Here is a 16,584-nt window from a genome sequence, read left to right as displayed (position 1 = left end):
ATGCTTGCTGATTGATTGATTGATTGATTGTTCCTTATGTTGACTCAAGAGCCTTCATATTATTTGTTTTTCAGTGCATACTCCATCTTAACAATGTCCTTCCCAAATCATGGCATCTGGAGCTAAAAGCAGTACTCCATGATCTAATCACTTCCTCAGGTCTAGAAGCTCTGCCCTCTTAATGAAGCCAAGGACCAAATTAACTTCTTTGGCCACCATGTCTAATTGTTGACTCATGTTGCATATTGACTACTAAAACTTCTAGATCTTTCTCAGACAACAATTCCTCCACCATCTTGTAGTTGTTAAATCAGTTTTTTCAACCTAAATGTTAAACTTTACCATATCATTTTAAACCTTATCTAATTAGACTTAGCTTAACTGTCATGTTCTTTTTAGATTCTATCTTCCAACATGCTAGCAATTCCTATGTGTCGTTTACAAATTTGATAAGTATGCCATCTATGCCTTTTTCCAAGTCATTGATAAAAATTTCAGAACATCACAGGGCCAATCACAAATTCCTGGAAGCACTCCACTAGACATTTCCTGCCAAGCTGACAGCCTTTGAATCTGGCCTTTAACCAATTCTGAATCAATCTCACTGTGCTGTCACTTTGGCCTTCTTGCTAAGCAGTAGGATCAGGTTTTAGAGCAAGAATGCTTGAAAGAAGGGTGTTGTTTGGAATTTAGAGTTGGGTAGGAATAATATCAGACTAGACTCCTTTCCAGGGTTGGGGGGAATAGCAGTGGAGGTAAGGAGAAGCCTAGCCCAGATGGGCAAGTTTCAGAACAATGAAAAGGACATGATTGTAAATTAAAAATGGGTCAAGCTGATTAAGAGTCAAGAATGTACATTCCTTACAAAATTAGAAGGTTTTGCTTTCAGTTTTGTAACCCCATCAAATACCCACTGGTATTTGATAAATGTTTGTTGAATTAAAGGCAACTCCTCACAGCCTCTGGGGGAAGTAATTGCTATAATTACTGCAACTAACACTTGCTAAGAGAGTTTTGTTTTTAACAGAAACTGCCCATATTGGGAATGTAGACTCTTACCATATGTAGTTGTCATGTTCTGGAAAACATAATTTGACACTTTAGTATCTTCAGATCTAATATCTTCTGCCCAGATTTCAATATGCATTTGGATGATCACCTTTTAGAATTTGTGTCTGTGTGTGTGTGTGTGTAGGTTAGCATAGATATACTCAGAGCTATATACACACGTGTGTACATTCTAAGACAGAATAACAAGTACGAGGAAAATGGGGTTAAATGACTTACTTAGGGGTCACACAGCTAAGAAGTGTCTAAGGCTAGATTTAAAATTAGGTCCTTCCAACACAGGGTCTGGCATTCTATTTACTGTGCTACCTCGCTATCCCAATGTGTGTGTATATCTCTGAGGCAGCTAGGTTCTGTTGTGAAACTTGAAATCAGTAAGAACTAATGAATCTTATTAGCTGTGTTTCTGAACAAGTCATTTAGCCCCTTTTTACCTCAGTTTCTTCATCTGTAGAAGAAGATTTATAATAGCACTTGATTCACATGGTTGGTAGAAGCACTTGACAAAACTCATAAATGTTAGTTATTATCATATCTAGAACAGAGAATACTGATAAACAATGAACTGGGCCCAGAATTGAATAGGAAAAGAAAGGGGTAGATTGCTTTCAGAAAACTGAAAAGCTCTTTTACTCCCCCAAACTTCCATGAAAATAAAAGCCCATCTTTTCAAAGCTAATATTTTGCTAGTGTTCCTACAAATGAAAAACTCCCATGAACATGAATAAAGGGCATCATCAAAGAGTTGCATGACGAGAAAAAGAGATTGGCAAGATATGTAGCAAGAGCAAGAGATGTCCCATGGCCAGTCCCAGCACCCTACCAGTACCCTTAAAATTGGGGACTCCCAGTGGCAAACTTGGAAAAACATGGATAAGACTCACACAGGCTGGGCAGTCATGGAAGGGTTATATACTCTGTTCTGTGTAAAAGAACTCAGTAAAATCGTAGATCCATTCTGAATATTTCTAAATCCATTTAGTAACAACCTGTTTTGTCACTGAATTATACTGTATCATTTTAGATTTATTTTTACGTTATTCTCAATACAGTAATTATTATGATATTAATAGTTTTCTTTTTATCTCACTAGAGATTCTGTTGTGGAAGTTCTGTTTGAACAAGATAATGAAGAGAAATCGGTAGCCACTTTAATATTGGATTCACTTATACAGGTATTCCTCATATTTTAATGAATTAGTGATATCCAAGAAGTATAAGTCAGCAAATGTTTATAAAGAATGTGCTAAGGGACAGCTAGGGGGCTCAGTGGATAGAGAGCCAGGCCTAGAGTCAGGAAGTTCTAGGTTCAAGAGTACTATGTGCAATAATTGTATTCTGGTTTTATTTTGTTCATTCAATTCCATTCAAGAAATGTTAATTCCCTACTGCCTACAAAGTACTGTACTAGGTGCTGTCAACACAAAGACAAAAAATGAAAAAGACTTTGCCCTTGAGAAGCTTATATTCACACTCTTCTAGAGGATTAACATGTTCAAAGCTGCCTAAGTATCAGGTAATTTGAGAAAGGAAAGGGTACTAATAATTGGGAGAATAAAAGAAGGCAGATGGGAGGAAGAAGTGTTATCACCTAGGGTGAACATTGAATGAAAATATGGCTTGTGAGAAGCAGCCAGAAGGGAATCCATCCTGAGCCCAAGGGATGGCTTGGATCCAGAGACAGACAGTGCAAAGCTGAGTTAAGTAAGGCAATAAGGGCCTAAACTAGGGTGGTGGCACTGGGAGGGGAAAGAGACAGATGGAACATGCATTGTGGGGAAAGAATCAATAGGATTCAGCAGCCGTTTAAATATGAGTGAGAGTGAAGGAAAAGGCAAGATAATGAAGTTACAAACCTGGGTGACTAAAAGGACAGTGGTACCCTATACAAAAAATACATTTGTTTCACAAGGAATCATTGTCTCTTTTTAAGACCTTTTCTATATATATTAGAATATTATCAATAGTATATTACTGGGGAGGGGGGCAACTGGGTAGCTCAGTGGATTGGGAGCCAGGCCTAGAAACAGGAGGTCCTAGATTCAAATCTGACCTCAGATACTTCCCAGCTGTGTGACCCTGGGCAAGTCACTTGACCCCCATTGCCTACCCTTACCACTCTTCTGTCTTGGAGCCAATATGCAGTATTGACTCCAAGAAGGAAGGTAAGGGTTTAAATATATATATAGTATATTATCAAGGGGCAGCTTGGTGACTTGCTGGATAGAGAGCCAGATTTGGAGACAGGAAGTTTTTGGTTCAAATCTGGTCTCAGACACTTCCTAATTGTGTGACCCTGGGCAAGTCACTTAGCTCCCTTTGCCTAGCCCAGTGATGGTTAACCTTTTAGAGACCTGAGTGCCTAGACTGCAACCCTCACACTGAATGTGAGACCCCATCCCGCCTTACCCCAGACAGTGGAGGGAGGAAGCACTCCCATTGGACTCCTGGGCAGAAGGGCGTGTCATGTGAAAAATAGCCTCAGGCGCACGGAGAAGGAGCAGGGAGCAGGGCGCCACCCCACCCCAGCACACGTGCCATAGGTTTCCCAACATGCACCTAACCCTTACCCCTTACTACTCTTCTGCCTTGGAACCAATACACAGTATTGATTCTAAGATGGAAGGCAAGGATTTGGGGGGTTTTGTTTGTTTTTTTAACTATATTATATTATCAAGTAATCATTATTACAGATGCAGCTCCAGAGTCACAAAACTATGAATCCTGCTGCCTTAGAGAATAGTGTTTGCATTTAGATCCTTTTTCTATAACACAACACTTATGAATAAAGATGTACATGCTCACTTTAAGGGTGGAATGTTTCAAGGAAATTGCATTTGTTTTCTTCTTTAATAAAAATGTATATATTTATATGTAGTATCATAATTTTTCCAGCCGTATCATTATTTGTGAGAGATCTACACTAAAAGATTTAACAAATCATATTATCATTTCTTAATGCAAATGATCACATATTTATTCTATGTTTCAATTTTCTTAAATCAAGTTGTACATGTATACAGAATAACTTGTTTTCCTTTATCTTGAATTCTAGTGCCCAATAGACACAAGGAAGCAGCTGGCAGAGAACCTCGTAGTCATAGGTGGCACTGCTATGTTGCCAGGATTCTTACATAGATTAATGGCAGAAATCAGGTATTTGGTAGAAAAGCCAAAATACCAAAAAGCACTTGGCACTAAGACATTCCGAATTCATACTCCACCTGCAAAGTCTAATTGTGTGGCCTGGTTGGGAGGTAAGAATTTTAAAGTACTGTGTTTAGAATGTTAGAAATAAATTTACAAAGTATCATATTTTCAGATTTGATTCTTTTATTATATTGATGCTGCTTGTTCAGTCAATAACCACTACTGTGTATTTAATGGTATTGCTACATGGTAAAGTACAACGATAATTCTTTATTGAAAACTATCCATTAAATGTGCCATAAAATGCACATATACATATTCTACTTTGAATGCTTACTTTTGCTTAAGCGGTAACAATCATTAATAAATTTATTTCTCTTATTCAAGTGGAATACAATATGAGGTGTGGTTATAAGGCAACATGGTTTATTTAAAGAACTAGTCTCGCATGGGATGAGGTGGTCATGATTGGGGATGTAGACTTGAAACTACCACACCAATGCAACTATCAACAATTTGGAAATAGGTCTTGATCAGTGACACATGTTAAAACCAGGGGAAATGTGCATCAGCCATGGGTGGGGGGAGAGCAAGGGGTAAAGGGGAAAGTAGGAACATGAATCATGTAACCGTGTTAAAAATGAATATTAATAAACGTTTAAAAAATTAAAAAAGAAATGGAAAGTAAAGAACTAGTCTCATTTAAGCCAAACTTTTCAATCTCACTCAACATACCTTATGCACCAAATTTGATCCAATGTATTTCCAGAGATAAAAATCAACTTTCAAAAGAGTGTCTTCCAAAGCTTTGATGTGAGCATGCTCAAGACTTTGAAAGCAGATCCAGAAAAAACTGTTTTGAGCACTAGCGACATTGTTAGAATAAGTGCTTAGTGTCCTGATGTGAGTACTTTAAAAAGGACAAGATTCATTAATCAATCACTTAAGAAGCATTTACAAAGCATATGTGTTAGGCACATAAAAAACAATTATTAAAATTTAAATAGTGTCCGATCTCAAGGATCTTACATTTTAATGTAAGTAGGAGAAAATATGTACATAATAAGTAATATACACAAAATGTATATAAAATTAATGCTAGGTATTAAAATAAAAGGTGGGTCACTATGCAGTGGTGGAATGGAATTAGGAAAGGAAAATAGAAGGTGGTACTTCAATTGTGTCTTGAAGCTAATGAGAGATTCTGTGAGTCAGAAAAAAAGCATCAATGAAACATTTTTTAAAATTCAATATATATCTTAAAAACAAGCTATAGGAATAGGAAAATTTTGTGTACATTTTTCAAGTTCATAGAAAAGAATTTTTTTTCTTTAAGTATTGGAGGCAAAGGGATCAGAAAGTAAGATGGTGAAAGCAAGTAACAATTTTAAATCATTTGAGAGGAATAGGGAGAGATGAAATAATAGATTATGGTCAAATGGAGAAATGTCAGAGGTTTTAGTAATGGATATGCAACACTTATTGGTAATGGTGAAATTCAAGGTGTGACCATTGGTGGGCTCCACTGTGTTAGAGAAGTAGATCTGGAATTTGAGAATACTGATAAGAGATTAAATTGTTTGAGGGAGCATCAGTATGAATGTTGTTATAAATTCTGGTTTGTTTGGTTTTTGTGGAAGTCTCATTTTCAAAGTAATTTCATAATATAACAACTGAAATTTTATAATTCCTTCTTATGAAGGGAAACATTTTTCTTGATTTTTTTTTCAAAATGATCACGTGGACAAATGTGAGTAAATATTAGAATCTATTGTATTTTATTGCTGATCTTCTGGTTCAGATATTACATTGATTACCTTATTGCAAAATGATACATAATTTAATTATACGTGCTGAGGAACCTAATTTTGAGATTGTGAGAAAATTTAATTTTGTTCCTTTTAGATGAAAAAATGCATATGTACTTCATGGAAAGTATTTTAACATGTATGCCATGGACATATACTGGTTAAAGTTTATTGTGAAAATAAAATGGTAGAATCATAGAATCTTAGAGTAGGCAATATTCACAGTGCTAAATCACTATTTAAATATTACAGTTAAGGTATTTTGTGTACCCATGCATGGCAGATTAGCTGCCATGATTTAAAAAATGAAATAATTACGTTATGATTGTACACTTATCTGCAAAATTATGATGAGGCATAAGTAATTTGAAATGTGATGCAATTTAATTAATGAAGCATAGGACCAAAAAACAAGAGAATTACTGATTGAATACAATTACAGCTACTTACAGCAAAAGCTTAGTTCAGAAATGAAATATACATAATAGAATAAAATATCACAATTTATCAATATTCATATCAAATTGTTTGTAAATTTACATAAAAGTTAGCCCAGGGTATAGGTGCTATGTATCACTAAATGATGATGTAGCAAAATTTGCATAACGTCTACAAATGGATTTTTCTTTGATCTCTGTGAGATACAGACCTAGTAGTGGTATTGCTAGGTCAAAGGGTACACATAGTTTTAAAGCCCTTGGGAATGGTTTTAAACTGCTCTCCAGAATGCTTGTGACAGTTCGTTGCTCCACCAACAATGTATTAATTAGTGTCCCAGTTTTCCCATATCCCCTCTAATAGTTATCATTTTCCCTTTTTGTCATATTAGCTGATCTGATAAGTGTTAGTTGGTACCTCAGAGTTTTTTGAAATTTGCATTTAACCAATAATGATTTGTATCCATAATATCTAAACACGTTTGGCTTTTTGTTTGTTTTTTGATTTTTTTTTAACATGACAAATTAGATAGAATTTGCAAATTTATTCTTAATCCTTTTAGCTGCCCTGCCTGGTAAAGCTTTATAGTTATTATCACTCTGATCTTTGTTTTCTGACAAAAAGCAAAGTAAAATTTGCAAAGAGAAAAGTCTAAACCAGAAGTTTCCAATATTCTGAGTATAAAAACTTATTTAAATGTCTCACAATTTTTACTCACTGTGTACTCTTATTTTTATCATTTTACAATTCAGGTGCTATTTTTGGAGCCCTCCAGGACATTCTTGGAAGCCGTTCCATCTCAAAGGAATATTATAATCAGACAGGCCGAATTCCTGACTGGTGCTCCCTCAATAACCCCCCAATGGAAATGATGTTTGATGTGGGTAAAGCTCCACCCCCTCTGATGAAAAGAGCATTTTCCACTGAAAAATAAAAGCCTGAATGAAATGCAGCTGCATTTGGCCCAAGAAAAGATCCTATTATACAAGACTAGCTCATCACAGCCCAATTACAAATGTTGTACAAAGTGTGTTATATTGTGTAATAGTTAACTTTAGTGTAAGTGAAAATAAATCAGTATTTCTTTTTCTGACCATTTTTGCTTTTCTTAGGGAGCTTCAGTAGGTAATCTTTTGCTATATTTATATGAACAGTTATACAAAGCAATTTAATTTGGGAAGTTTGTTATAAAGTCTATTACTAGAAAAAGATAATAGCTTTTTCTCCCTGCAGTTTGTAATGTCCATTCCAGCCTTTGGACACTGTCAAAAATGTCATAATGTTTAATAGTTATTCATTTGAATATTAAACAATGTTAAACACTACTAATTATTTAAAATATTAAAGTACATGTACAAAAAACATTTTGTTGTGGCCTTTAAATTTTTCCAGAGAGCAGGGTTCATAAATACATATTATAGCTATTAAATATTTAGGTAAATTAAAATACTTTTTACCTTCTAACTGAAAATATTATCTTAAATATAAGGTAACATTTCTTGAGCATGTGTTATATGCAAAATATAAAAATTCTCAAGCATTAATTTCACAATGAAATATAGTAGTAATAAACAGCCATCTTATTATTCTCTCATAGTAAAGGGTCTTAAGTGTCAAAACTTCCTGAATTTAGGCTGGTCTTCAGAAAAAAAGATAGTATCATTTGTTCCCAGTTCCCTTCCTCAAATAAGCCTCCAGCTTGCCAGATTTTACATATACTTGCCCCCCAGGGTTATCTATGTGACATGGTGAAGAAATAGGTGGATTTTGATTGAATATATTTCTGCCAAACCCCAACTTTGTAAAAGGACTTTTATTGATCATTTCATTAATCTTATATTTCGTATGCCAAAAGTTCTTTTTTATACTTCCTCAAATATGTTCTTGGCCCTATAATTGTTAAGTATTAATCTTGCTGACATTTATGCCTGGGTTTTTTTCCCACTCTGGTCTTCTGTGAAGGTAAATCATATATCTCCTATTCTAATTTATGTCATAATTATTTTGTATCCCTTGACAAGATACTATGCCTTATTTTTTTTTTAAACCCTTACCTTCCATCTTAGAATCAATACCATGTATTAATTCCAAGGCAGAAGAGCAATAAGGGCTAGGCAATGAGGGTTAAGTGACTTGCCCAGGGTCACACAGCTGGGAAGTGTCTGAGACCAAATTTGAACCTAGGCTCCCATCTCTAGGTGTGGCTCTCAATCCACTGAGCCACCCAGCTGCCCCCTCTTTCTCTTTTTCTAACAAAATTGTTCAACTGAAACTTCTTTTTTTCAAAGTTACTGATTATCAAAATCTGAACTGTTAAAACTAATCTAAAAGTCTTTGTCTTCATCCCCCTTGACATCTCTACAGCATTGAAATTGTGTATCACCTTCACCTTCTGGATTCTGTTTCTAAGATTTGGGGGTTACTGCACTCTCCTAGTTCTCCTATCTCTTTGAACACTCTTTCTCCTTTTTCTGGTTTGTCCTCCAGGTCATCAAGGACTCTGTCCTGGATCTTTTTCTCTTTTGGTTCTAGACTTATCTCACCTGGTCCTCATCAGCTCCCACAGGTTCAGTCCTCATTGTAAATGATTTCCAAATTTCTCCATCTAATCTGCAGTCACATTTCAAGTGCCTTTGTTATGGTTGATGTTGTAAGGCATTTTATTTAGACAACTGAAAACAATTCATTGTTTAGAAGCAATTTACAATGAAAGTTAAATGGAGCCAAATACTTTATCCCATAATCTCTTCTTTACAACTAAAGTAAAAGGCTTTCTACTTTAAGGATGGAAAAGTAAAATAGGTCATTTACACAAGAAACATAATTGCAGTAAGAGAAATTGGGTCTTGACTAGCACATGTTCATTCAAGAATGCAGAAGGATAGTGGATGAAATGAGCACGACTACCTGCTTTTTTTTTTTTTTTAATTTTAGTTTTCACTTAAAGTCCCAACATTGGAGCTAATTTTCTAATTCCCCATCAAATGATACCCATGTTTCCCTTGCATAGAAGATAACTCAATAAGACTTATGCTAATTACTGCTTGTTTCTTTTATTCCATATGTTGTATAATATCTGTGGAAGACACTAAACTCCCAAGCCTTAACTTTAGGAACTGAGAATTCAGATGCAGTCTGAATTTTCTGAGCCAAGATCTTCTAGCTCTTCTGTTGTTTCTGGAAAGAATATCTCTCTCACAATCTGCCACAGTCTCCATGTCCCATCCTCAGGACATACATTTCTCCATCACTAAACTTTACACAGCAGATAGGACCAGAAGAATGTCCTTGGTCAGATTCTAGCTCTTCACTATTATAATCATATTTATAAAGCTTAAGGCTTAAAATCTTCACCACCTGCAACAACAAATTCTTCTGATAAAGAGATACAAAACAGATTGGAGCAAGAGTTTCAAAGTATTTAACTGGCTCCACATCAGTCTGAATATCCTTAATACTGCACAGGTTTGCCATCTTTGCAAAGGCCAATTAGAAGATAGTTATAGGGTCCCAGCTTTTGGGACAAAAAATCACTATTTGGCAAAAACTGCAGGAAAAATTGGAAAACTACAGCAAAAATTGGGCTTAGATCAATATCTCACATCCTATGTCAAGATAAGGTAAAAATAAATATACTATTTAAATAAAAAGACTGATAATAAACAAATTAGGGGAACAGACTAGTTTACCTCTTGGATCTATGGAGAAGGGAAAAATTTATGACGGAAGAGGGAGAGTACATTACAAGATATAAAATTAATCATTTTGATTATATTAAAAAGATTTTATAAAACAAAATCAATGCAGGGGGCAGCTGGGTAAGCTCCGTGGATTGAGAACCAGGCCTAGAGACAGGAGGTCCTAGGTTCAAATCAGGCCTCAGACACTTCCCAGCTGTGTGACCCTGGGCAAGTCACTTGACCCCCATTGCCTACCTACCCTTACCACTCTTCTGCCTTGGAGCCAATACACAGTATTGACTCCAAGATGGAAGGTAAGGATTTAATTTTTAAAAAAAATGAAAAAAAAATGCAACCAAGATTAGAAGGGAAACAAAAAACTGGGGTGGAGGACTCTTATAAGAAATTTCTCTGCTAAAGGTCTAATTTCTCAAATATATAAAGAAAAAAGTCAAATTTATAAGAACACAAGTTATTCCTCAATTGATAAATGGTCAAAGGATATGAATAGGCAGTTTTCAGATGAAGAAATCCAAACTATCAATAATCATATGAAAAAGGTATTAAATCCCTCTTGATGAGAGAAATGCAAATTAAAACAACTCTGACACCTCACACCTATCAGATTGGCCAATATGACAGTAAGGGAAAATAAATGTTGAAGGAGATGTGGCAAAATTCAGACACTCATGTATTGCTGGTAGAGTTCTAACTGATCCAACCATTCTGGAGGGCAATTTAGAATTGTGCCCAAAGGCCTATAAAAGAATGCATAATCTTTGATCCAGTAATACCACGACTAGATCTATATCCCAGAAAGTTTTAAAAAATGGGAAAGGACCTTTTTATACAAAAATATTTATAGCTGCTCTTTGTGGTGGCAAAGAATTGGAAACTAAAGGGATCCTCAATTGGGGAATGGCCTGAACAAATTGTAGTATATGACGGTGAAGGAATACTATTGTGCTGAAGGAATGATGAACAGGATGATTTCAGAAAGTGCTGGAAAAACCTACATAAACTAATGCAGAGTGAAAAAAGCAGACCCAGGAGAACATTGTACACAGTAATTGAAATATTGTGGGACAATCAAATGTGAGAGATTTTGCTACTAACAGCAATACAATGACCCAGGACAATCTGAGGGGCTTATGAAAAACCTCCAGAGAAAGAAGTGTTGGAGTATATAAATCCAGATGAAAACATGATTTATCCCTTGTTTATTTGGGTATATGATTTGGCTTTCTGGTTTTAAAAGATTATTCACTCACAAAGATTAATAATATGGAATATATGTTGCATGATAATACATGTATAACATAGATTGAATTGCTCATCAGCTCCAGGAGGGAGGAGGGAAGAAGGAAGAGAGACAATAGGGATCATATAACTTTGGAAATGTGAAAATTTGTCATTAAATTTTTTAAAAGAAAATACAGGGCATGATGGCATGAAGGCCAGATTCATCACATGCCACATGTACCCTATAGCCTGTGCCAAGAGGTTGTTCATGACCTCCTGAAGCTGATCTGAATACCAGGCTTGGGCAGAAGGGAAAGGCAGGGAGCTGGCTGGTTGGCAGTGCCTCTGCAGGTTCCAGTTACAGAAGGGAGAAAAGGAAGAAAAGGAAAAGATAACAACACTCAGCCAGGCCCCACCAGGATCTTCCACGAAAGTACAGGCAGAAAGTGACCTCCAACGACCTTTCGCACGTCAAATTAAATGCCCAATAAACATTTTAAGCTCAATAAATCCAAAACAAAACTCATTCTCCCTCCCCCAAAACCCTCCCTCTGCCTAACTTGCTATTACTGTCATTAGCCATCATCCATCCACTCTTGTCACTCAGCCTGCAACTGACATGCTCAGCCCCTCCCCTTCAGCAGCTTCCGGGGCTTCCTTCAAGACTGCCCAAATCCAGCCTTCTGAACAAGTACTTTCCTGGCCCCCTCCCCCAGGTTCCAAAGCCTTTCCCTCTGAGATTACCTTCCATCTGCTCTCTATCTATCCTATATTTATTTGCAGATTGTCCATTCCACTTTTTTTTACCTTTGTATCATAGTGAGTGACGGTGCCTGGTGCATAGAAAATTTGAATAAACACTTGTGGATTACTGATTGACTTTCTATTCCCAGGGTTTAGACCAGTGTCTTGCATGTCAGGCATTTTACGTTTGCTGAATGATTAAAATGCAGCCTTCCTTGCAGCATCCAACTTTTACTTCTAATCATTTTGTTGAATCTTCTAATTATATCACATCCCCTTATAGAATTCAACCAAAACCAGTAAGTCTTACTAAACTGTATATAATAGCAAAAACATTAAGTCTTACTAAACTAACCCTTACTTATTAGCACTTTTATTATGTATTCCTATCTATACATCATCATACCACACCTACTTTCTTTAAAATCTGACATTTTCATCCATATTTCTTAAAATGACTACCAGGTTATATTCTCTAGAAGATCACTAAAGATTAGACTTTGTTTTGTAAACTTGGCTTAACTAATTAAGAATATATCTACTTTATATTTTCTTGGGGCAAGGGAGATCTAGGGGTGTTATAGACCTGTGATTTTATCTGTGTGGGAAATTCAACATGTCTATCACTGAAGACCTCAATTCTTTCATAATTTATATATAGGCTTAGTTGCCTCAGGCACTGAGAGCTCAGGTGTCCATGGTCACCTTAAGGACAATGAAATACAAGATGTCAGATTGACTTTCCAAGAGAAAGTGTCTTGCGGATAAGCTACAATTGGTTGTTGTGGCTATAAAGTAGAGAGAAAGATTCAGTACTACAGTAGAAAATAAAGTTTGGCCCTCTTGGAGTTGTGAACTGGTCCAGCCATTTTAAAGAACAATTTGGAATTACACCAGAGGGCTATAAAACTGCCCCAGCAACACCACTAATAGGTTTGTATACCAGAGAGATCAGAGAAAAGGGAAAAGAACCCATTTGTACAAAAATATTTATAGCAGCTTTTTTTTAAACATTTATTAATATTCATTTTTAACCTGTTTACATGCTTCAATACCCCGACTTTCCCCTTCACTCACCCCCCCACCCCCGCTCTCCCCACACCCATGGCCGATGCACATTTCCACTGGTTGTAACATGTGTCCTTGTTTAGGGTCCATTTCCATATTGTTGATAGTTGCATTGGTGTGGTAGTTTCAAGTCTACATCCCCAATCATGTCCTCCTCAACCCCTATAGCAGCTTTTTTTGCAGTGGCAAAGAATTAGAAATTGAAGGAATGCCCATCAACTGGGGAGTGACTGAACAAATTGTGACATATGATTGTGAATATTAATGTTCTATAAGAAATGATGAGCAGAATGGTTTAAAGAAAAAACCTGAGGTCTTCTATGAACCAATGCAAAGCCAAGTGAGCAGAACTAGAATAGTGTACACAGCAACAGCAATATTATAAATGGGGAAGATTTATCTACTTTGATCACTATAATGATCCAAGAAAACTCCAAAGGACTTACTTATGATAAAAAATGCTATCTACTTTAGAGAAAGAAGTATAAATTTAAGCATACTTTTCCACTTTATTTTTCTTGATTTGTGTGTTTCCTTTTGCCACACAGATAAACATATGGAAATATGTTTTCCATGACTTAACATGTTTAATTGACATCATATTGCTTGTCTTCTTAAGAGATAGGAAGGAGAGAATTCAGAACTCAAAATATTTCAAAAAAAATTTAATGAATGTTGGAATTTTTCTTAAAATGTAATTAGAAAATGTTTAACAAAATAAATTTTAAAATATTTTAAAAGTAAATTAATAAAGTCTGATGTGGTCCCTCCCCAAAACAACATGAAAAATTGTGATATATAAAGCAAGGCTTTGGTAATAGACTGGACCTTATGACCCTGGTTGTCTTTTCCAGTTGGGATTTTCTTTCTCTGTGTACAGCTGACCAAACAGTGAGCCTAAGACAGCGTTAATGACTAAAATTATCTGAAGCAACTGATTTTTCTTAATTTTAAAATAACTTGTTGACTGGTCAAGACACCCCAATTGTGGTAAAATGACTCTCTTGACCATCATAAGACACATGGAAACTCCTGGCCCTGGTACATATAAACATTTTAGGGAGCTCATTACTCAGCTCCTCCCTTGAAAATCTCAAGACATCTTTTTTTTTTTTTAAACCCTTAACTTCTGTGTATTGACTTATAGGTGGAAGATTGGTAAGGGTAGGCAATGGGGGGTCAAGTGACTTGCCCAGGGTCACACAGCTGGGAAGTGTCTGAGGCCTGATTTGAACCTAGGACCTCCTGTCTCTAGGCCTGGCTCTCAATCCACTGAGCTACCCAGCTGCCCCCCAAGACATCTTTAACTGGTAATAGTTAGTTAAGAAGTGATCCATCCAATGGCACATGTAAAACCCAGTGGAATTGCGCATCAGCCATGGGAGAGGGGTGGGGCAGGAGGAGGGGAGGGAAAGAACATGATTCATGTAACCATGGGAAAATATTCTAAATTAATTAATTAAATAGAAATTTTCAAATCACACACACAAAAAAGAAGTGATCCATCAGATCCTCAGCCCTTCCCCAAACTGATGAGTGTGGTTTTGCATGTCCACAGAAAAAGAACTCGTCTCTTTCATTTATTAACCAAATTCTGTTAAAAAGAAGAGATTCCGGGGGCAGCTGGGTAGCTCAGTGGATTGAGAGCCAGGCCTAGAGACAGGAGGTCCTAGGTTCAAATCCGGTCTCAGACATTTCCCAGCTGTGTGACCCTGGGCAAGTCACTTGACCCCCATTGCCTACCCTTACCACTCTTCAACCTATAAGTCAATACACAGAAGTTAAGGGTTTAAAATAAAAAATAAATAAATAAATAAATAAATAAAAGAAGAAGATATTCCTTGGGATTCGCAAGGACAAAGAAAATGCAAAAAGTAGAGGACTAGATGGTATCTCTAACCCAGATCCCAGGCAGAGGAATACACAGTAATCCTCATTCACATATATGTATACGTACATATATATGAATTAATATAGCATATGAAAAATAAATTGTCACAGTAGACACATCCAGCTTTGGAGACAGTTTTATGAATAGAAAGAGGTCGAGTACACAGAAGCACACACAGTAACAATAACCCATCACTCCTATTATATTCTCACAGAAGATAGAAAAGACTACCAAAGGACTTGTCAACAGATTTTACTTTAATCTCAATCTCTTCTCTCTGTGTATTGAAACAGTTTACTCCACTCAAGTCTTTGGGCCAGCTCAGCATGGGGTATTCATTCTCCTGGTTCTATTTACTTTCTCCTCTTAGAAGAGTTTATAATTTCAGGAAATACCACAACCCTCTTAAGAAATCTTGACCCGGGTTGTAGCTCAGTGTATTGAGAGTCAGGCCTAGAGAGGGGAGGTCCTAGGTTCAAATCTGGCCTCAGACACTTCCCAGCTGTGTGACCCTGGGCAAGTCACTTGACCCCCATTGTCCACCCTTACAACTCTTCCACCTATGAGACAATACACAGAAGTTAAGAGTTAAAAAAAGAAAAGAAATCTGGATCCCTAGAGCTCATGTGAGAACCACTGAGGTTAGAAAGAGTCTTTTTTTCAGGATCAATGGTCATAGGTGCTTATTTGGTCAGGGAAAGGAATAGAAATCAGAAGAGACAAAGGACTTAAATTCAGCATGAGCTCACCTAGATAAACATTTAAAATATATTTAACATATTTTTATATGTAGATAAATATATAATATGTAAGTATATGATAGAAATGCATATAATATTATAATATACAACAAAATAAATAACATAAAAATAAATAAAAACATAAATAGATATATAGATATAATATATATGCAATAATTGGCTCCTTTTGTCCCATCCCTCTTTCACAAATCCTATCCTTACATATAGTATGTATAAATATTATATAGAAGTATATAATAAATAAATATATGCTATATACATATATAATGCATAAGTATACATTATCTATAAGCATACAGTATGTATAAATATATATCTATACATATATAATATAGAAATATGTCATATACTATATATAAATATATAATACAAATAAACATATTAATAAGTTTATGCTATTTAAATATGCAATATATAAGTATACAATATACAAGTATATATGAGTACATAATATATATCTATAAGTATATAGTGTACATAAATATACATGTTTATAAGCATATTCATATATTATATAAATAGAATAGATAATAAGATATAAACTATAATATATACATATTTAATTTATTAATAATATAATATTATTTATATAATACATATTCCTATAATGTGCTTTCACAGCCATAATTGCTGGTAGGGAGGGGAAAGGGGAGACTCTCCCAATCCTGATAAAAGTCTAAGGGAAGGCTGCCAGTCTCAAGCCACTCCTTCAAAAGCAGGAAAAAGAGAACAGT

At 35.7% G+C, this 16,584-nt stretch overlaps 1 protein-coding gene across 2 annotated transcripts in view; it reads left to right on the top strand.

Moving 5' to 3' along the window:
* The window catches only part of ACTR10 (actin related protein 10), a 30,143-nt gene extending 22,314 nt beyond the window's left edge, over positions 1-7,829 (top strand). For both annotated transcript variants that reach the window (XM_044662031.1, XM_044662032.1), the window contains 3 exons: positions 2,162-2,243; positions 4,124-4,325; positions 7,217-7,829. In XM_044662031.1, the coding sequence (XP_044517966.1) occupies positions 2,162-2,243; positions 4,124-4,325; positions 7,217-7,398 (466 nt within the window). In that variant the 3' untranslated portion in view covers positions 7,399-7,829. The remainder of the gene's footprint in view (positions 1-2,161; positions 2,244-4,123; positions 4,326-7,216) is intronic.
* The last annotated feature ends 8,755 nt before the right edge of the window (positions 7,830-16,584 follow it).

Source organism: Gracilinanus agilis, chromosome 2 (assembly GCF_016433145.1).
Source record: "Gracilinanus agilis isolate LMUSP501 chromosome 2, AgileGrace, whole genome shotgun sequence".
In the NCBI taxonomy this organism is placed as follows: domain Eukaryota; kingdom Metazoa; phylum Chordata; class Mammalia; order Didelphimorphia; family Didelphidae; genus Gracilinanus; species Gracilinanus agilis.
Note: the sequence above shows the minus strand (reverse complement) of the source record. Positions and strands in the feature narration are given on the sequence as shown.